Source organism: Mustelus asterias, chromosome 2 (assembly GCF_964213995.1).
Source record: "Mustelus asterias chromosome 2, sMusAst1.hap1.1, whole genome shotgun sequence".
Taxonomy (NCBI): Eukaryota; Metazoa; Chordata; class Chondrichthyes; order Carcharhiniformes; family Triakidae; genus Mustelus; species Mustelus asterias.
In genome coordinates, this window is record NC_135802.1 from 74,154,563 (window position 1) to 74,177,832 (window position 23,270).

The 23,270-nt window shown below is 42.0% G+C and overlaps 1 protein-coding gene across 5 annotated transcripts in view; it reads left to right on the plus strand.

The window, feature by feature from the left end:
* The window catches only part of invs (inversin), a 241,063-nt gene that overhangs the window by 148,392 nt on the left and 69,401 nt on the right, over window positions 1-23,270 (plus strand). For all 5 annotated transcript variants that reach the window (XM_078237213.1, XM_078237241.1, XM_078237206.1 and 2 more), the window contains exons 12-13: window positions 3,110-3,216; window positions 15,203-15,412. In XM_078237213.1, the coding sequence (XP_078093339.1) occupies window positions 3,110-3,216; window positions 15,203-15,412 (317 nt within the window). The remainder of the gene's footprint in view (window positions 1-3,109; window positions 3,217-15,202; window positions 15,413-23,270) is intronic.

Genomic DNA, 23,270 nt, shown 5'->3' on the forward strand with positions numbered 1-23,270 from the left:
AAGACCTGGAGTGGGTTATATAGCATAACCGGACTGTCAATAAAATACTACAGGAATAAAATGGCCAAGGCAGGCAGAGAAACTTAATAAACTAGGATAAAAAGAATAAAAGATTAGATTAAATCCCCCTACACACAGCAGGACAAAATGACATTAACACCTAATCTCGCAAGCATAGAATACAGACACAAAACAGTAGAGGTCGATTTAGATAAGGGGACACATCGAGAGGATAATGGGAAACACATTAAAACACTGGGGCAAGAACAGGCAGTCCCATTAACACGGACACACACCATACAGATGCAACTTGACAAGTCTCTCAGGGAACTTCCTGACCAGACAGGCCACTTTATAAGTATTGTAAAAATGTATGAGCAAATGTTCCCGCTCGAATTTGGATTCCTATAAATATCCAGAGCAAATGTATAACTATTGAGATCAACGTGGCCAAGCACTGTTTCTAAGCTGGCTACGCGGTTCTCCCTGGGATCCCAGTAATTGTACAATAAAGAAAAACGCTTTGAACATTGCCTTGCGACTCGGCTTCCTTGAATGCACTGGTACAAAGGATTTTTCCCTACAACATACTGTATGAGAAGAGGATGTTAAGATGCTGAGAAATATAGAGGAAGAGAAGGACCTTGGAGCACATGTCTGCACATCCAGAAAACCCGCCAATAGAGTATAAGAGCAAGGAGGTTATGCTAGAACTGTATAAAACTGTCTATCTCTCTGGTCACCACATTATAGGGTGTGATCGCACCAGAGAGGGAACAGGGAAGATTTACTGTTACTAAAGCTGGAGAATTTTCATGATGATGCAAAATGCTTCCTTTGAAATCGAGAGGCTGAGATTTAACTGAGTTGTAAAATTATGAAGAACCTAGGTAGGGTAGGTATGAAAGATATATTTCCTCTAGCAGAGGTACCAATAATTAGGGGGCATGGATTTAAAGTAATTAGAATTAAATTGGATAAATATTTCCCAGCCAGCATGGACACAATGAACCAAACCTATGCCGTAAATTTCGATAATTCTATGATTGATCCTTCTGTCCTGTACTGCTCTATGGTTCTATAATTTCAGTAAGATTGTAAAAACAGATGGAAAGTGAAAGGATCGACGTATACATCAGAATTCTATTAAATATTTTAAACTTTTATTGAATTTCAGCCATTGACTCCCAGCGGCAAGCCGTTGGAATCTCCATTAAGATCTTGCCCCCTTAAAGGGCTAGAAAATTCCGTCCTTAGACCTTAATCGCTTTAGGGATACTGGGGAGAACTTAACAGCCTGATTACCGGAAACAAATCATGGAAACTAGACCAGGAATCCAAATGAGAAGAAAAATTGAATAATTAGAACTGAAATTTCAGGAGATAATGAGCAGACGAGGAGCTTGTGAGAGAGAAATATTGTAGAAATTGCAGTAAGAGTAGTAGACAGTAAATGCAACTTTTTGTATTCCATTTGGCATTTATACTGGTGAAGTATCACAAAGTTGTGATAACAGATACCAAGCAGGAAATGGGAGGGAAAGGTCAACGATTGAAGAGATGCTTTAATATGGCTTTTTCAAATGCAGAACAAGATTTCATGACCAAAAAGTGAAATGGCCTCCTGTACACGCAGAGGATGAAACCCACAGAACCATCGTTTGTAGGTGTGTTACTAGACACAGGGTCTATAGATGGCACATCTGCAGATGAGCAAGAACCAATGTCAGTGATGCCTGTGCATGTCAAGAGATCTGGTCACGCATATATGTCATCTTCTGCAGCACTTGGTACCACAGGGACTTGGAGGGCATCCACTGCCAGTGGCAGTTAAAGTTACTGCTGTGCTCAATTCCTATGGTAGTGGCTCCTCCCTGGGCTCCACTGGGATCTTTTGCGGGATCTCACAAACCTTCACCCACAAGTGTATCTAGCACTTGATCTTTTGGCGGCCTTCTTCACCTGTTCCCTTCAGCATCACATCTTCACCTGATCGGAAGGGTGATGAGATGGTGGGAGCGGGCCAGCCCCACCTTTAAGGTGCTGAGAGCACATAGAGTGCATCACAGAACCCAGTGATGCTTGGGTACGAGATTCTTGCAGCAAACACTAGCTAAAGGCAAAGCAGTGTCAAAGGACATCCTGAGACATGTAACATTTTATTTATTTTTTTTATTAATTTTCATTTCTTCGGGTGTTTCATGTTTCAATTTTTTAAAATGTTGCTTTCCATCTTTGTTCCCTTACCACTCTCCCCTTCCCCCACCCACCAGGGGCATCTGTTACATGTCTCAGGTTATCTTTTGACACTCTGCTTACCTTTGTTCTGCCATTTACATTTTCTGATCTCTTAATGGGCCACCATCAGCACCATCCTTGGCCATGATCACCACATCTTTGTCAATCTCTCCCGTCTCCACCAACCGCTGACGTTCTATCCGGCTCCCACAGTTTGCCCACCTCCTCACCACAGCAGTATAAATCTCATCCTATTTTCAGTTGTCTTTAGCTCTGACAGGATCATCCAGACCTGAAACGTTAGCTCTGTTCTCTCCACACAGATACTGTTGACTAGACCTACTGATATTTTCCAGCATTTTTTGCTTTTGTGCTTTTATATTGGATTTGAAGTAACAAGTGTAAATCTACAGGCTTGAATGAGCAGCCTTTGTGGTTCTGGCTGCTGGCAACAGGAGGGTCTTGACACAAGCCCAGGTATACTGTCCACATGCGCAGAGAAATGAAGATGAGAGGGATGCTGAGAACTTCCTTTCTTCCCTGAAATGATTTTGATGAGTCTACTTCGAGTGGAGGCCCAGCTACATTATTTTGTGGAGGCTTACTCCAAATCCCAGGGCAATGTTGTGATGATAGTGTAATAGGTTTGCACCCATATTTCCTCTTCCCTGCCTCTTGAAAATGAACATAATCCAGAGGCAACAAAGAAAATATTGCATCTAAACAGATGATTCAAACTTTAAGGTTGCCACATGGCCACCATGAAGCAGAATAAGAAGCAATAAAATCACTTACTATATGTTTGAAGAAAGTTGTTTTTCATTCTGCAGTTCAAAACAGTACTCACTATATAAATCGTCTTGTCTTACAGGGTCGGACAGCGCTACATTGGTCCTGCAACAATGGTTACCTGGATGCTGTCAAACTACTGTTGGGCTATAATGCCTTTCCTAATCACATGGAGACCAATGAAGAGAGGTAATGTATGAAAGCTCTCACTTAACTTGGCTTGGTTTTCAGGTTATTGGAACTCATTCCCTTAATGAATCAATAATTTCAAAACATTGTAAAAACAATATACTTAGTGTTGGCATTCTGAAGTGAGAATTAAACAGACATTCCTTTTCCGTTGGAAGGTAAGATGGTCCATTAAGTTCAGCGCATCCATTTTCAATAAGTAATTAAACCCAATTTATACTGTCCAGATATAGGGTTGACAATGTCATTTGAAATATTTTAACCAAGTTCTGAGTTGATGCAAGTCCACAAAATAAAGTTACTTGTAAATTTGTTATTTTATATGCGGTTTCAGAAATGTCATATACAGGAATTGGGAATGTCACACCGGGCTAGGCAACATGGATTTTTGATATTGGGATCAAAGCTCCTCGTTTGGCAAAGATATAGAGGGCTACTCATGTCTTCTCAAACTTTCCAATTCCTGATACATTTTCCTCCAAGTCATTTATATATATTACAAACTTACAAACTGGGATTGGAGTGGGTAGAGAAGAACTTATTAAGCTTACATTAATACCGTAATGAAGTTACTGTGAAAATACCCTAGTCGGCACACTCTGGCGCCTGCTCAGGTACACTCGGAGAATTTAGCATGACCAATGCACCTAACCATATATCATACCTTTAGTGTAGGAAAATATTCCAATTTGCTTAACAGGAGGACAGTAATAGGACAAAAATTTACATCAAGCCAAAGAAGGCAATAATAGGACTGGGGGTTAAAAGCTTTGTCAAATAGATAAGTTTTAAGAATTGTTTTAAAGAAGGAGAGAGTAATCGAGGTAGAGCGGTTTAGGAAGGAATTTCCAGATCCTAGTGTCCGGGGGTAGAATTTCACTTCCTCCAGGCAGGTGCTCACCCAACCCAGAAGATCGTGAGATAGGGCATGATGACAATGATTTTTTTTCAAATTTGATTTATTATTGTCACGTGTCTTAACAAAAAGTGAAAAGTATTGTTTCTTACGTGCAATACAGACAAAGCATACGGTTCATGGAGAAGGAAACGAGAGTGCAGAATGTAGTGTTACAGTCATACAGACATAGCTAGGGTGTAGAGAGAGATAAACTTAATGCAAGGTAAGTCAATTCAAATGTCTGACAGCAGCAGGGAAGAAGCTGTTCTTGAGTCGGTTGGTATGTGACCTCAGACTTTTGTATCTTTTTCCCAACGGAAGAAGGTGGAAGAGAGAATGTCTGGGATGTGCGGGGTCCTTAATTATGCTGGCTGCTTTGCCGAGGCAGCGGGAAGTGTAGACAGAGGGGTGTACATCCCGACAGACTTGTGTGATATTCATTCAGCGGGCACAGGTAGAGAGTGGGTGTGCACCTGCCAGCAATTAAGGAGCTGATTGAGGGATTAAATTCCCAATTGACCAGAATTTTGCATTGCCCATGCAATTTTGCTTATCGCACGGGCAAAACTGGAAGGTGGCCCAACCGGAACTGAGGTTTGTTTTATGCAGGCACAGGATAAAAGGCCCCTCCCTGCTGGCAACAAAGGCTGAGGAGTTAGACATTTGTAGGGATGAGGTAAGGTGATGTTCTAGAGAGCTGATAGTGATTTATATGTTGGGTCCATCAGAGTGTGGAGCTATGACGAGATTTCTGTTGGCTGGGATTGGAGGTTTCAATCGCTGCGCTACCCATTGTGCATGAGTGAACCCCATTAGCTGACCTATTATTGTATATTAGGCAGGTGCACCTCCCCTGAGGTGGAGGAAGAGGGTACAAAGTTTGAGGAGGCCAGATGGTCTCAGAAGTCCACGCACAGGATGGTCAGGGTCATCTGAGAGGGCAAGGAGACTGACGCCGGATAAAGTGCCACTACCAGCTGTCATGGTTTACAGGCAGTGGTCAAACTACCTCAATCTGACCGAGTTCCAGTGCCGCAGGAGGCTCCAGTTCTCCGGGGAAGCAGGGACGTCAGCCACATGATTGGGCATGGGATAGCCTCCAGTTGTGTGGCAGGGACACCCAATGTCTGTGGCTCTCAAGATTACAGTGGCAGTAAATTTCTATGCTTCCGGGAGCTTCCAGGGCACTGTGTGATTTCTGTGGAGTCTCACAGTCTGCTGCACAAAGATGTGTCACATCGATCACTGATGCACTATTTAGATGTGTGAGCAGATTAATCCACCTCAGGACAGACCAGGTCAGCCAGGCTGAAAGGGCGAGAGGTTTTGCTGCCATTACAGGGTTCCCCCGCATCGAGCGAGCCATTGATTGTACCCAAGTGGCCATCAAGGCAACAGCTGGCCAGCCAGGTGCCTTTGTCAACGGGAAGGGTGTTCATTCGACGAAAGTTCAGATTGTGTGAGACCGCAGGACCCATATTCTGCAGGTGGCGCAGAGCCTTTGATATATACATTCTTTGTTATTTGCAAGCGCCCAAGCTCTTTGCCAGTCCAGCTCATCTAGATGAGTGGTTGATTGGAGATGGGCGTTACCCACTGAAAAGGTGGTCGAAAGACATAGACATAGAAGATAGGAGCAGGAGGAGGCCATTTGGCCCTTCAAGCCTGCTCCACCATTCATTATGATCATGGCTGATAATCCAACTCAATAGCCTAATCCTGCTTTTTCCCCAAAACTTTTGATCCCATTTGCCCCAAATGCTATATCCAGCCGCCTCTTCACTGCATTCAATGTTTTGGCATCAACTGCTTCCTGTGATAATGAATTCCACAGGCTCACTATTCTTTGGGTGAAGAAATGTGTCCTCATCTCCGTCCTAAATGCTCCACCCTGAATCCTCAGACTGTGACCCCTGGTTCTGGACGCCATTGGGAACATCCTACCTGCATCTACCCTGTTTAGACCTGTTAGAATTTTATAAGTCTCTATGAGATCCCCCCCTCATTCGTCTGAACTCCAGCGAAAACAATCCTAACCTAGTCGATCTCTCCTCATACATAAGTCCCAGAATCAGCCTGGTAAACCTTCGCTGCACTCCCTCGAGAGCAAGAACATCCCTCCTCAGAAAAGGATGCCTTTCAGGTGACCAAGGACAGATGCAGAGGAAAAGTACAATCAATGCCATGTATCCATGAGAGCGGCGGTGGAAAAAACCATCGGCCTGCTGAAGATAAGGGTGCGTCCTACAGTACCTGCCCAAGAAGGGTCACTCATTGTGGTGGCCTGCTACACACTCCACAACTTGGCTTTCTCCAGAGGAGAGCTTCTTGAGAAGTGGAGAATAATGAAGAGGCTCCAGGCGCAGACATGGACACAGATGACACAGCACTCCTTATTCCATGAGGCCAACCTACCAACTAAAGTTTGAAACCCTGGACATCTCTGATCAGGCAGTGATAAGTCTGACTCCAATGCAGCACACACAACACATCTGGCTTGAGTGAATTATATTACAGGTGACAAATGAAGAGTATAGCAAACAAAATGTTAATGTACACTGAAAATTAACACAATCTCAAGACTAAACAGATCATCCAATGAGAACCCCTGCTTATGCCAAATGTGTCTTAAGTTTGTGTTTTTTGGGTGCCACGTCTAGATGCCCCCCTCACTGACAGTAGCATTGGATGCAGTTTGCTGCTCTCATTGTCCTGTTGGCAATTGTCCTCTGCTTGGCGGAGCCTAAGCAGGCCTCACCAGGGATGATTCACTGGATGACATTGCCAGGCAACCCTCAGTCATTACGCGCTCCTGGGATGGAGTGAAGACTGGCAGACAGATGGAGGGGCTGGTGCCCTCGTCTGGGACTCCATGAGAGAAGCGCACCAAGACGACAGCACATCGTCCGCCATTCTGAAATGAGTCCTCCCCTCCCTGCTCACCAATGAAGGACAGCTAACCATTGGTGACATTTAAGTGGCAATCAGCGTAAAGTCACAATGTTTAATTACTTCTGGGTGGAAACCGGGATTTGCAGCTGCTTCCAGTTCTGCCCGCAATCATGCACATACGCATTAAATTCTAGGTGACTAATGCAAGACTGCCAGTGGTGGATGAAGAAAGTGGGGATTGCACAACAGTAGAATTGGAAGAATGGAGAATTCCTAGAGGATTGTAGGCCTGAAGGGGGTTACAGAGATGGTGGGAGAGGCCATGGAGAGACTTCAACATGAAGACGCAAAGAAAAATTGAGGCATTGGTCACCTGGAAGCTAATATGGATCAGCAAGCTCACACTGGAAGCAGTACAACAAAATTTCACTAAATTAGTTCCTGGAATGTGAGGGTTGTCCAATGAAGAGAGACTGAGTACACTCTGCTTGTCCTCTCTGAAATTCAGAAGAATGAGAGGTGATCGCATTGAAATATACAAGATTCTGAGGGTATAAAAGCAAAATACTGCGGATGCTGGAATCTGAAACCAAAAGAGAAAACACTGGAAAATCTCAGCAGGTCTGGCAGCATCTGTAAGGAGAGAAAAGAGCTGATGTTTCAAGTCCAGATGACCAAAGACCCTTTTTTGGTTTAAGATTCTGAAGGGAACGGACAGGGTAAACTTGTGAGGTTTTTCCCCTGGCTGAGAAATCTAGAACATGTGGGCATGGTCTAAAGAAACCCTCGTTTGGGACTGAGGTGAGAAATTTCTTGACTCATTTCTTGATTATTGAATCTTTTGAATTGTCTTCTCCAGAGTTCTTGGATGCTGTATTATTGAGTATATTTGCAAATTGTTGGCCTCTCAAGGAATCGAGGATAATAAGTGTGCAGAAGACTGGAATTAAATTAGAAGACCATCCATAATCAAAATGAATGGCAGAGCAGTCTTGATATGCCATATGATCTTCTCCAGCTCCTATTTCTTATATTCTCATGAGTACAGGAATGAATGGTGTAGGTTAGAATATGAGTAGCAGAGTTTTGAATGAGCTAATGTATGTGGAGGCTTAAGGATGTCCAGAGGTTAAAAAAAAACATAGATGAGGGTTTCAGCAGCAGACAAACTGAAATGGGCAATATTATGGAGGTGGATATAGGCACACTTCAGAGTGGAGTGAATATCAGAAGCTCTTCTCAGGGTTAAAAATGAACAGGGTCAGCCACTGAAGCACATACCTGGCTAGCTGACTCAGGATTCTTGATTGGCATTCACAGCTCAATCTTCCATGTAGACAACACTCTAGGACCAAATGAAGTTGAGCCTCAGGCTGATGTCTTTGGGCATTCACTTGCATTGCACTGCACATTTTACATTGAAAACAGTTTCGTGTTGATTTTCTTTTACCTTGGTTTTGTTTTTCAAGTTTTGGAATTAGCTACCAATGAATTTACTTGATCTTGTCAAACTGCCTATAAAATCTGCATATCTCCTGTTCCCCACATTCATCACCATGTTCTGGAATCTGACTATGTTAGTACTGTCCCCTTAAGCATGATATCAAAGTCATGTTTGCACCTACTCCATTCACAACAACTAAGCATTTCTGCATCTATAAGTAGCTCTGCCAATCTCACTTGGCAGCTTTGGCTGGACAGCTATCTACTGATTGTTTCTTAATTAGTGTAAATAACAGGATGAGGAAGTGTAGCATGTGTTAAAGTGTGCCAAATAAAGCATGTTAAATTCACTTGCAATAAATACTTAGTAGAATTCTCATCAGAGATATTATTTATTGCACATTTCATGGAGTAGCACCATACCATCTTGTTGTATATTTTGTGTGGCACTCCAGTCTAATAGGGGTGCATTTATTGCTGGGGATAAATGCAATGTGATATTTAATATACATATATTTGTAGTATCATTGAGATAGGTAGTGTTTCATGCAATCTGCCTCAATAGTTACCAGTGACCTCACTCCAAACTCTGCTTCATCTCTGACAACTGTCATCTTTGACTCAGTGGCAGCATTCTTGCATCTGAGTCAGAAGGCCGAGAGACATGGACATATAATCTACACTGTCACTCGAGTGCAATGTGATGCAGTATGGAGGGAGCGCTGCATTGTTAAAGATTCTGTTTTTCGGATAAGAAATTAAAAGCAAGGTCCCATCTACTCTTTCAGGTGTGACCAATAGATTCCATGGCACTCTTCAAAAAAGAGCATTGGAATTAGAATCAGAGAAAATTACAATAGAGAAGGAAGCCATTTAGCTGATGGGTTTGTCGATAACCAGAGATCATAGAAATAAAAACAATAATTCTAGAGGGAAGATAATTCACTAAGTTAATTGCTGGAATCTGGAATGCTGTTCCTGAAAAGGTAGTGGAAGCTGTTTCCATAAATAATTTTTAAAGGGTAAAGTTGAACAAGTTCTTAGGGATAAGGAACTCACAGGGCTATGGACATAAAGCAGAATGTTGGACGGAGCATGGCTGTGCCAGAACAAGCACACTGGGCCAAATGATGTCCAATATTTATCCCTCAACTAACATCAGTAAAACAGATTATCAGGTCATTATCTCATTGCTGTTTGTGAGATTTGCTGCGCACAAATTGGCTGCCATTAATACAGCAGTAATTCTACTTTAAAGATTGGTTGTGAAGAGCTTTGGAATTGGCTGAGGTAATGGAAAGTGCATTATCGATGCAACTCCTTTTTTCCTTCTTTCCCAAGGTGCTTATGTGTTACATTGCTCTGTTTTTCCATATGAAAGATAAGCAAGAAAACTGTTAGAATTACGCATCATTATTTGTAGCATCTTGCTACTTTTTAAAAAACTTGCCCTTCTTGTCAAATACTGAAAATCCTGGTAAGAATTTGCTGAAGTCTGTGCTCTGTGTGTCAAGGGCAATGGGGTAGAAGAAAGTGACAACAATATAACCCACAATGTTTATTGTACCATCATGTATTAATTAGTCTGTAGTGGGCATACCTCTTTAAAAAAAAGTTTTTAGCTTTTCTTTTGTTCCCTGCGTTTTCTACCTTGTTTCCATAGTCTCTTTAGCTACATGACACTTTGTCACTAACATAAATAGAAACTGCTGGAAAATCTCAGGTCTGACAGCATCCATGGACAGAGATTAGAGCCAATATTTCGAGTCAGGATGAACCTTCGTAAGAGTTGAAGACAAGGGAAATAGGATGAGATTTATACTGTAAGATGGGGAGAGGGGGTAGGGGTGGAGAGGCTGTAATTTTTAGGGATGGCAGAGACAAAATGGCAAAAGAAATGTAAATGGTGATGATCAAGGCTAGGAATGGTGCTAAAAGGCCAAGGACAGTCATGCAGACAAGAGAGCAGGGTAGTGTCTTGAAATGTCAAGTGACAGGAAGAGACCGAACATGGACTAGGTGACTGCTTGGCAGAATGCCATCAGTCCATCTGCAAGCAGGAACCAGACTTTTCAGTCACTTGCTATTTCAGTCTACTCTACATCCTTTTTGGAAGGAGAAAACTATGCTGGAGCACGGCTCAGGTGACCAAGTCTAATCTCTGCATTCACAGCTGCTGGTCCCATTGAAGAAATCCCAAATGGTAGAGGTGTGCCTCAGGCTAGAAGCCCGGGCATTGGTTTACTGCTGCATGCAGCCACCTTCACATGCAAAAAAAAGCCCAATCATTGCACAGTGAAAGAGTCCATGCAAATGGTCAATGGGTTTGTACATAGTTTGGAATGGCACCTCTGTGGTTGTTGTAGTTCCAACCTTATGCAGTACTTGATGGGCTGCATTGAAAATGTGTGGTAAAAAGGAAGTAGCACATTAATAATCATCTTGCCCTATACCAGCAATTATCTTCACCATTTTCAGCCAGATGTAAGGGGGTCAGGTTATTTGCACACCTCAACAAGTCTCTTCCACATAGCTTTCATCTGTGTTAAATGGTGGCTATCAACCCAAAGAGAGCTCCCCTGCTGCACTAAGATGGCCAACTGTTCAGCAACGAACAACAATGTTGCTCCTGGGTTTTTTTGTTGTTGAAAAACAATGGGTGGATTCTTACCATGTTTTTTTCAAAAGTGTCAGGTCACTGAAAGGTGTTAGGAGTGCATGAGGTGGCTGGGTGAAAGATCATCGTGGAGGCGTGAAGGGTGTGTGAAAGGGTGCAATGTGAATCATGAGACAAACTTAGCCTGACTGCGCGAAGAAGGTCATTCATCTTCTTGCGGTGTGCTGTCCTCTTCTGCAATGGGCTGGCACTCTCTATGCTGACCACTGCTTCTCAGTGGGGCTGGTGTCCTTGGTGGATGGACATCTGCGAGAATGCGGGTATAGTACATCCTGCTTCTGCTCCACACCATCCAGGAGTTTGGTCCGGGCTCCCTTGGAGAATCTTGGTGCTGGCTTCCTGGCAGCCATCTCGTCAAGTGGATCTAAAACAATCGCTGGGGAGGCATTAAAAATAGCACCCCATTGATTGCAGTGATTAAATTTTCCTGAAAATCAGAGGCAAATGACCATGAAGGTGGCATGAATCATGTGGGGGGAAAAAATTTTCTTTAAAAGGCTTAATATTCAGTGAGATTTCCCACCGCCAGCAGTAGGATTCTCACTGATTTTCTCACTGGAACCGACACTTTGAAAAAGTATGGTAAGATTCTGCCCTATGTATCCATTCTGTATTTTGTAGCAACCTATCTTTGTTTTAACTTATATGAAAAATTTGGTATTGTTTGCAAATTTTTGAAATTGAGATTCTGATTCCCAAGTCAAATCATTTATGCAAATAGTAACAAACAGTACTCCCAACACCAATCCCTATGGAACACCACTTCCTACCTTGTTTACAATTTGAGTAACCTTAAGAGGTTGGTCTATCAAGGGAGTTTCTCTCCGCCTATGTCAGATCAGCAGAGGGAGCCTGATTCACTACTACCCGAAGTAATGAAAAATTAAGCTTGAAACCTATTTTTAAAGAATTAAACAATGGCTTCTTTTCTGTAAGGTCACTGTTTTAATTTTAAAAACCTGCTAAATCATACTTGACACTAACGTAATGAAATGGATCTGAGTCAGATTCTCCTCCGTCACTACCTGGTCAAAATATCTCTAACTGGTAACCTCCCCACTAGATTGAAAGGGCTGACAAAGCTCTCTGCTAGAGATGATCTTGAATCACCAATTCAAAGCTGCAATATAGGGAGTGAGTTAATTACAGCCATGGTGTTGTGCAGTGCTTAATGTTACTCTGGAGCTGATATACTGCATTTACTTTACTCTTAAAGAGAAAACAAAGTTTTCCTGTTGATGTTGTTAAACAGCATGTAGTTAATTAAGATTATATTTACTGAAATTAGAAAGCTTGAATACTGTCACAGCTGTCATCAATTAAATATATGTGCTATCAACCTGTTATCAAACTTGGAGTCATTGTCAGTTTTTTATTATGGCTTTGATAATTTAATGTTTTTTTCATTAAATAGTGATGTGTTTTGGTCCATCTGTCTACAATGATGGCAGACACAGTTTTGTTTTAAGTCAGTCATTCTACAGGAATGGAAGAATTGTCCAGACAGTTTATACTTGCCTGTCACAACTCAAGAAACAGTTATTGCCTCAAACTGTTTTAAAGTCTGCTGTGAAAGTGGTTGGATTTTGTGTGGCTTTAAAGGCAATGTAAATTCTAAAGGTAATGGTGTACATCTAAACGTCTTGTCAACTAAACATGTATTTTAACAAAAGAAACCATGAATCCTTCACCATAAATTTATTGTGCAGTGCAAGGTTTTCTGTTAGCAATGATGGTGATATGTATAGGGATATTGTAAGAACTTAAGAAATGGGAATAGTGGTAGACCACTTGGCCCCTTCAGCATGCTCCACTGTTCATACAATAATGGTTGATCTACCCCAACTCCGCTTTACTGCCTACTCAGCATGTCTCTTGATTCCCTGAGAGACCAGAGAAACACAAGAAATAGGAGCAAGAGTAGATCAAATGGTCCATTGATCCTGCCCCACCATTCAATATGATTGTGGCTAATCCCCTCCCCTGTACTTCCATTGTCTTTAATTCCCTGAGAGATTAAACTTTAAATATTTTCAATGATGGATCATTCACAGCCCCTTGAGGTAGAGAATTCCAAAGATTCAAACTAATATAAAAGCAAGATACTGTGGATGCTGGAGATCTGAAATAAAAGCAGAAAATTCTGGAAAAATGCAGCAGGTCTGGCAGCATCTGTGAAGAGAGAAATGGCATTAATGTTTTGAGTCGAATATGACTCTTCTGAAGAGAGGTAGAGATATAATGGGTTTTATGCTTTTGGAAAAGTGGGGAGCGTCAAGTTGGGCAAAGGGAAAGTCAAAGATGTCATGGAACAAAAGGCAAAGTAAGTGGTAATAGTGGCAGTAAAGGAACAATGCATGGCCCAGAGTAGTTGCTCGTTGCAGAATGTAGGTCAACACTGTCTGAAAGCAAAATATGAAAACCAGATAGACTGGCACTTGGGGGAAAAAGTACAAAATGGAGGACAGAGTTCATGATGTGGAGTTGTTGAACTCAATTTTGAGTCCAGAAGGCTGTAAAGTACCTAACCAGAAGATGAGGTGCTGTTCCTCAAGCTTGAGTTGGGCTTCACTGTAACATTGCAGCAGGCCAAGTGCAGAAATCTGAGCTTGAGGGCAAGTTGGTGAATTGAAATGGCAAGTGACAGGAAGGTCAGGGTCATGCTTGTGGACTGAGCGGAAGGGTTCAGTAAAGCGGTCTCCCCAATGTAGAGGAGACCGCATTGTAAGCACTGAATATAGTGGACTAAATTTGACTTATTCCTTAACATAGAAAATAGGAGCAGGAGGAGGCCATTTGGCCCTTCGAACCTGCTCTGCCATTCATTATGATCATGGCTGATCATCCAACTCAATAGCCTAATCCTGCTTTTTCCCCCATAAACTTTGATCCCATTCGCCCCAAGTGCTATATCCGGCCGCTTCTTGAATAAACTCAATGTTTTGACATCAACTACTTCCTGTGGTAATGAATTCCACAAGCTCACCACTCATTGGGTGAAGAAATGTCTCCTCATCTCCGTCCTAAATGGTCTACCCTGAATCCTCAGACTGTGACCCCTGGGTCTGGACTCCCTCACCATTGGGAATATCCTTCCTATAACTACCCTGTCTAATTTTATTTGGTGAAACCACACCTAGAATACCATGTGCTTTATATCCATATTTAAGGAAGGATATATTTGCACTAAATTGGTGTATCGGATGAAGGGGTTCTCCTATAATAAGCTGTGTAAATTTGGCCTATATTTTCTGGAGCTTAGAAGAATGAGAGGCAATCTCATTGAAACATACAAGGTTCTGAAGGTGCTTGATAGGGTAGAAGTTGAGAGATTGTTTCCACTGGTTGGGGAATCTAAAATATGGGAACACGGTTTCATTATAAGGAGCCACTCATTTAAGACAGATGAGGAAAAGCTACATCACTCAGAATTGTGAATCTTTGGAATTCTCAACTCCAGAGGGCTGTGGGGTGCACATTGTTGAATACAGTTAAGGTTGAAATAGACAGATGTTTTGGTCTCTCAGGGAATCTTGGGATATAGGGAACTGGCGAGAAAGTGGAGTTGAAGCCCAACTGTTTCTCTCATCGCAGAAGCTGTAGACATGCTGTTTTTCCAGAATTTTCTGATTTTGTTACTGACGAAGGATCATCCAGACTCACAACATTGGCTCTATTCTCTCTCCACAGATGCTGTCAGACCTACTGAAGGTTTCCAGCATTTTCTGTTTTTGTTTGAGATTCCAGCATCCACAGTAATTTGCTTTTGTTTTGTATAATTCACCAAATTGATTTGAGAGAAACTGCTTCAACCAGCTACAAAATGTAATCTGAGCTATTGAATGTAGCTGTGTATAATGTTTTAAAACTAGTTAAATTATTCCTTTTTCAAACAGTTTTAGATTGCAAAGAATTCTATTAGCATTCTGAACAAGATCCTTATTCTGTTGTTGAACATTTCCTCTCTGGTGTTTCAGGTTTTAGGGGATACCTAGGGGATTTTCACAGCAACTTCATTGCAGTGTTAATGTAAGCCTACTTGTGATTAATAAATAAACTTTACTTTTTAACTTTAGGTTTACTCCTCTTGATTATGCCTTGCTTGGGGAACATCAGGAGGTTATCCAGTACATGCTGGAGCATGGAGCACTATCTATTGCCGCAATTCAAGATATTGCTGCTTCCAAAGTCCAGGCCGTTTACAAAGGTTATATGGTTCGCAAGGCTTTCCAGGAAAGAAAAAATCTTCTCATGAAGCATGAACAACTACGAAAGGATGCTGCCAAGTGAGTATAGTGCCTGAACAATAACGCAATCAAATTCCAGCAAACAAATTCCAGTTAGTTTCAGAAGAACATTTCTGCACAGAGAGGTTAAAGTATATACTTTAGATCAGGCTTGTCCAAAGTATGGCCTGGCGACCAGATGTGACCCATGAAGCTCCTCTATTCAAAATCCCAGTCAAAGAGGTGGGCTTCAATAGAAGATCCATCTTAGACCTACCTCTTCAAGCACAGACCATTTCTCTCTCACTTCTGCTGCTGATAGGTGGACTAGTGAGCCTATCATCCACAAATGAGGTAGAGAAACAGTCTCTGACTGGAGGAGCAGCTAACATTGGCATTGGTGAGTGTACTGAAGTGACTGGGCTAAGGCAAGCCAAGTAAAAACAAAAGCAAGGCTACAGCTCAGGGAGCCAAGTACATCTGAGCTGAAGCACTGAGAGGGCAAGTTCAAGTTGGGCTCGGCTCAGGAGGCTGAGGTTGAGTCGTGCCCCAGAAGAGCGAATTTTTGGTGGACCCCATGAGGGCAATGTTTGGCAGACCCTAGAGGGTGAAGTTTTGGTGCACCTAGGAAAGGTGTGAGTGTGTGTGTGAGTGTGTAATATTGGATGCTTTTCAACATTAATAATTAGTAAAATATGGGAGATTGTCAATATTATAAGCTGAACCACCCATGGTGCCATGGACACTCTAACTGGACTCCCAGGTGAACCATCACTTCATTCAGTTTTCAAAACTGAACATAGGTTGGAGTGAGATGCATGCACTGCCTGCCTCGTTCTTTATGAATGCTCCGTGGTCACCCATTTCCTCTCTCCCTGCATTCTCTTAAATTCAGAATAACCACATCCATAAACGTGCTATTCATGAACATCTCAGTCCCATGGTGATGCCATGCCAGCTGCTGCTCAAGCCCTGAAACCTGGAGACCAAGCTGCTGCAACTAAAGACACCTCTGCACATATAAAGAACAAAGAAAATTACAGCACACGAACAGGCCCTTTGGCCCTCCAAGCCTGCACCGACCATGCTACTCAACTTAACTAAAACCCCTTCTCCTTCCGGGGAGCATATCCCCCTATTCCCATCCTATTCATGTATTTGTCAAGACGCCCTTTAAAAGTCACTATCATATCTGCTTCCACTACCTCCCCCGGCAACGAGTTCCAGGCACCCACCATCCTCTGTGTAAAAAATCTGCCTCGTACATCTCCTTTAAACCTTGCCCCTTGCACCTTAAACCTGTGCCCCCCAGTAATTTGGGGGGTGGGGGGCGTGTGGGTGTCTAGAACTGGAACGTCACTCTTCCACCCTGGAAAAAAGCTTCTGACTATCCACTGTGTTCATGCCTCTCATAATCTTGTAGACTGCTATCAGGTCTCCCCTCAACTTCCATCGTTCCAGTGAGAACAAACCAAGTTTCTCCAACCTCTCCTCATAGCTGATGCCCTCCATACCAGACAACATTCTGGTAAACCTTTTCTGTACCCTCTCCAAAGCCTCCACATCCTTCTGGTAGTGTGGCGACCAGAATTGAACACTATATTCCAAGTGCGGCCTAACTAAGGTTCTATAAAGCTGCAACATGACTTGCCAATTTTTAAACTCAATGCCCTGGCCGATGAAGGCAAGCATGCTGTATGCCTTCTTAACTACCTTCTCCACCTGCATTGCCACATTCAGTGACCTGTGTACCTGTGCACCCAGATCCCTTTGCTATCAATACTCTTAAGGGTTCTGCTGTTTACTGTATATTTCCTATTTGTATTAGACCTTCCAAAATGCATTACCTTACATTTGTCCAGATTAAACTCCATCTGCCACCTCTCCACCCAATTCTCCAACTGATCTATATCCTGTATCTATATGGTTATCTAGGACACGGGAAGCATCCCAGAGTACCCACAAAGCAAAGGATGTGCACTCAAAATGTTGGAGCTGCCCTGTCATTTCACCATCTATTAGATAATAATAGACGGTGAAATGCTTACTACTAATAAAGTTTACTAAAAACAAAAGACCCACCATTTACTCATTTCCCTTCTGTTGATGTCAATTAAGTTAACTGAATGTTTTACTTAGTTCTTTCTTTTTAATTGAAATTTTTAACTTACCAGCACCTTAGTCCAACTCCAAATTTGGAGAAAGAGAAATGAAGTTACAATACCCCCAAGTCAATCAACTTGCAGCCTTGCTGTGATGTTGCAGTTTTTTTTCTTCAGTCTCGAGCATGCCCGTCCTGCTCCAGCTGTTGAGTCCCTCTGCAGATAAGTAATAGGCCCCCAGTCTGGACCTTAATTTATCTTCTCCCCAATGCTGCCAATTCTTTACTGGTCCGCTCCATTTCTGGATTCTGTCCTCGGGAAAGTCAATCTTATTAGTCCTGGCCACTGGAATACCAGCCCAGCAACATAACCATTACGCTAACATCCCTAAATTTAGTTGTGTTGTGTTAATTGATTACTTATTTCACACAATTGCGTTCACAATACCGAGATTAATAATTCATCATGTGGAGAATCAAGGTCACAAACCTAAACTTCACCATTTTAAATTGTGTTGGAGTTCCTGCTATTTTGTTTATCAGGTAAAATCTCTAAATGACAGATCTCAATTTTCATTGCACCTGCCATATTTATGAAACCATAAAAGACTTACAGTAAAAATGCAATTTGATTATTAGTTTAGCAACTAATTTCCATGATTTGTTGGCACAGTTTAAACACAAGTAGCCATTTTCCATTGGTAGATTTTCAACATCTGTTCACAAATATCAACAAATTTCCCAGATCTCGAAGAGTAAATAGTGAATACACTGCATGTACCATAATTTAACATGACTTGTTCTCATTCAGAGACCACAAGGATGCACTATAGGTCAAATGGCAGCAGACATTTGAGTTATCACATTATTCTGGATTTGTCCTGTACTCCTTGATATGGGTTGAAATGTTATCGAGTTCCCAAAATAGAAAAAGATTCAATTCCCTCGTCATAGAGGTTTACAGCACGGAAACAGGCCCTTTGACCCAACTTGTCCATGCCGCCTTTTTTAAACCCCTAAGCTAATCCCAATTGCCTGCATTTGGCCCATATCCCTCTATACCCATCTTACCTATGTAACTGTCTAAATGCTTTTTAAAAGACAAAATTGTACCCACCTCTACGACTACCTCTGGCAGCTTGTTCCAGACACTCGCCACCCGCTGTGTGAAAAAATTGCCCCTCTGGACACTTTTGTATCTCTCACCTTAAACCTATGCCCTCTAGTTTTAGACTCCCCTACCTTTGGGAATAGATATTGACTATCTAGCTGATGTATGCCCCTCATTATTTTATAGACCTCGATAAGATCACCCCTCAGCTTTCCACGCTCCAGAGAAAAAAGTCCCAGTCTATCCAGCCTCTCTTTATAACTCAGTCCATCAAGTCCCGGTAGCATCTTAGTAAATCGTTGCTGCACCCTTTCTAGTTTAATAATATCCTTTCTACAATAGGGTGACCCAGAACTGTACACAGTACTCCAAGTGTGGCCTTGTGCTGATGCTATTCCTTATGATGAGCCCTACATGTGCCAGAAATAACTATAACATTTTCCATTTATTCTTCTGTAATGTCATTGGTCTCATTATGACATTTTTTTGATTCATTTTTTTTTAGTTTGATCATATATTATTTTGGAAATGTACTCAATCAACACTTTAAAAGTTTTTTCTACTGCCATAAAATTTTATTTTTCCAATTTTTCTGGCACAAATCACAGCCAACTACTCTTTTGGATGTTCATCTTCTGCCTTATTTACTGTGAGAATCTGACCTGATCTGTAGGAGGTGATTAGTCCTGTCTTATTTTATCATTCTATCTCTGCAAATGGCTTCAGCTCAGATCAAGTGGGTTTTTGATGTTGCAAATATGCATCCTCACCACCTGGCACAGCCTTGTTAGAGTCAATATTTTTAGTTGATTCATTCTTCGCTCTCATCCCTGTCCCCACCCCAAAATCACGGTGGGATAATTTGTCATTTTCTTTGGGGTGATGGGGAAAGGGTGAAAAATGTGGCTATGGTTAAAGTTTCTGCTTGCATCTTCCGAATATTATCAGCAATACAGAGCTTCTCTGGGTAACTGATTTAACATGAAATGGACTGAGGGCATCTCTTGCTTTGGTCAAATATTCTGAGGAATTAGATTTTCAAAGAATTTGCAATGAAAAGATGATAGATTGTAATTCTTTGCCCTGGTTTGGCTCGTACAACTCAGCATTCTATGTGGACATTAGTTATGGGTAATTATCTTTCATAACTATCTTTAGCTCATGCTCATATGAAGTAAAGATAATAAGTAGTCTTTTTTATTATGTAGAATCGTTGTATGTAGTTTCCATTTAGCTCCAGGCTTGATGTTTTTTTCCTGTCACGATTGAAGACTCATTTGTAAGCAGTGGAGATTGATTTTATTGATAGATGAGAAGAGTAAAGCGCTTGAATCTATTCCCCATATCACTGTGAAGGAAGAATTACAATCTGTTTGTACCATGTCAATGGTTATATTCAACAGTAGACATACTGATCAGAGCCACAGGGATTGCTGCCAGCCATCACCTGCCAGGCATCCAGGGTTAAGATCAATTAACTGGATTTAAGACACCAGGTATAATCAGTTCTCCTTATGGAGCAAATACAACCAGAAAGCAATGACAGATAAAGTTTGGAGTCTACCATGACAGATAGCACTGAACAGACATCAGCTGTCATTGGCATGGATCTTGGCAAATGATGATGACACATTACATAAGTAGCTTGTCATTTGCTGTGGTTTGTGCTAATGTGGTGACAGTTGCAGTACTATGTATTAACATTAATCAATCATTTGCCAGCAGAACAGAATTCTACATAATATGACATTTACTGTCTGTCAGTATTCCTGTGATGAATTGCAAGTGATAGCACAGAGTACAAAGAAAAGCAACACAAAGTTATCGAAGTATAGTGTTGTGTATGTTATTTTTAAATGCTTCATTGCCCTGATGCCTGTGATGTTTCTACTGTGCAGCGTGCTCCATGGTGTAGCTGCCAGGTTTGTAGATTTAATGTAGCAAAATGATGCATTTTTCTGCCAATTTAGTCCTGTTGGCTTTCTTTTCATGTCTGATTTTGTGAGGGTGCAGAGTCAGATGTTTGTACAATTTTTTTTGTTTTTGTATAACCAGTGATGTAAAAATTGCAATACTCCATGCTTGAACTCACCAGTTGGTGAAAGATAGAACTGGAACCATATTTTTAGGCTTACAGGATTTTATTTACAGAGATACATATAACATAAGCACCTCCAATCCAATAATCACAATTTCTGTCTACTTCTAATATACGAGTACAGATGAGTCCCCAGTCAATATTTGATTTATGTGTATTATATTTGATTTACATGTATTAGCATACAGTGAAAAATATTCTTTCTTGCACGCTATACAGACAAAGCATACCGTTCATAGAGAAGGAAACAAGAGAGTGGAGAATGTAGTGCTACAGTCAAAGCTAGGGTGTAGAGAAAGATCAACTTAATGCAAGGTAAGTCCATTCAAAAGTCTGATGACAGCAGGGAAGAAGCTGTTTTTGAGTCGGTTGGTACGTGACCTCAGACTTTTGTATCTTTTTCCCGACGGAAGAAGGTGGAAGGGAGAATGTCCGGGGTGCGTGGGTCCATAATTATGCTGGCTGCTTTGCTGAGGCAGCGGGAAGTGTGGACAGAGTCAATGGATGGGAGGCTGGTTTGCGTGATGGATTGGGCTACATTCACGACCTTTTGTAGTTCCTTGTGGTCTTGGACAGAGCAGGAGCCATACCAGGCTGTGATACAACCAGAAAGAATGCATTCTATGGTGAATCTGTAAAAGTTGATGAGAGTCATAGCTGACGTGCCAAATTTCCTTAGTCTTCTGAAAAAATAGAGGCGTTGGTGGGCTTTCTTAACTATAGTGTTGGCAGGGGGGGACCAGGACAGGTTGTTGGTGATCTGGACACCTAAAAACTTGAAGCTCTCGATCCTTTCTACTTCGTCCCTGTTGATGTAGACGGGGGCATATTCTCCTTTACGCTTCCTGAAGTTGATGACAATCTCCTTCATTTTGTTGACATTGAGGGAGAGATTATTGTTGCCGCACCAGTTCACCAGATTCTCTATCTCATTCCTGTACTCTGTCTCGTCATTGTTTGAGATCCGACCCACTATGGTGGTGTCATCAGCAAACTTGAAAATCGAATTGGAGGGGAATTTGACCACACAGTCATAGGTGTATAAGGAGTATAGTAGGGGGCTGAGAACACAGCCTTGTGGGGCACTGGTGTTGAGGATGATCGTGGAGGAAGTGTTGTTGCCTGGCCTTACTGATTGTGATCTGTGAGTTAGGAAGTTCAGGATCCAGTTGCAGAGGGAGGTGCCGAGGCCCAGGCCACACAGTTTGGAGATGAGTATCCAACACCTGATAACAATTAAACACCCAATTGATATCCAATTAGCACTTCATGCATTCAGTTTCAGAGACCTAAGGCTGTGCTTTTTGGATGGTGTGGTTTCCTGCACTGCTTCCTTAAGAGTTAGCGGATAATGCATTGCCGCTGATCACAGCAGCCCTGCAGCCATCAATTGGCCAGCAACTTTGTAGCCCCAGCAGCACCGACAAGCAGCAGTGACCAGAAATGGAATTTCAAACATTCCCCATACTCTAAAGGCAAACTTTTCCCAAAATTGCCAAGTGCTGGATGAGGTGAGAAAAGTAGTGTGAAACCTGCCTGATCAAACAGCACTCTGCAATTTCAAACTGCTGGAAAGGATCTCTCAGCTTGCTAGGGGTCAGGGCCTAAGGTTGCCAACAAAACTGGGATTCAGCGATCGAAAGGGTGCCCCAATCGCAAAGTAAAGTTAAAGCCCCGCCTGCCCCACTCAACCACAGATATCAGCCCACCCCCCAGCGCACGTACACGCACGCACGCGCACACACACACGCGCGAACATCGGGATCTCTGTGGACCTCCATGCAGCACTTAATACCATAATTAATCATCCAAAATATACCTCCCTTTCTGCAGTATCAATTGTATTTCTAAGTGTGCATTTTGTCCGTGGTGTTTTATTACTATCAGGTTGTTCTTTATTTTTAGCAAAACATGTATTATTCTAATTTATATCGCTCAACTGTTTGAAGTATTTGCATGTCATTTTCCCAATTGTTCCATCTTTATTTTCCATTTCCTGAATATCATTGTTCCCCACAAGCTATTAACATTGCCATTGCCCTATATTGTTGTCAAACATCATCTTAAGCTGCATTATACTATGATTGAAATTACATAACCAAGTCACTTTCCTTCTCAAATATTCTTCATTTTCTTCAAATTATTTAAAAGATTGTTCCAGGGTATCATGCATCCTGTTTAATTAATTCCTCCCACCCCCACACATGTAAAGGGAGCCGCGCGTATGTGCGTGCGTTGATTAAACAAGATGCAGCCCCTGGCAATGCCAACCCGTGTCTCCAGACCACCAGCCGGGGCCTCTGGATTACTAGTCCAGTGACAAGAACACTCCATCACCAACCTCTGTTAACTTTTGTTTAATTCTTTAGGCCTGTTTCCTAATCTCTTCCCCCAACCCTAAAGGTTCAGTGAATAAGTAGAATGTACAGTGCTGCTGCCTCTGTTGGCCACATTAAGAAGCAAAACAAGTTGCCCATGGCAAATGGTAAGAGTGGGAGAAATTCCTGGTCAGCTATGCTTGATGCTGAGCTATAACTACTTGTTTCTCTCTCTCTCTAACCAGAACGAGATGCTTATGGTTGCTCACAAACTCTGGATAATTACGAAC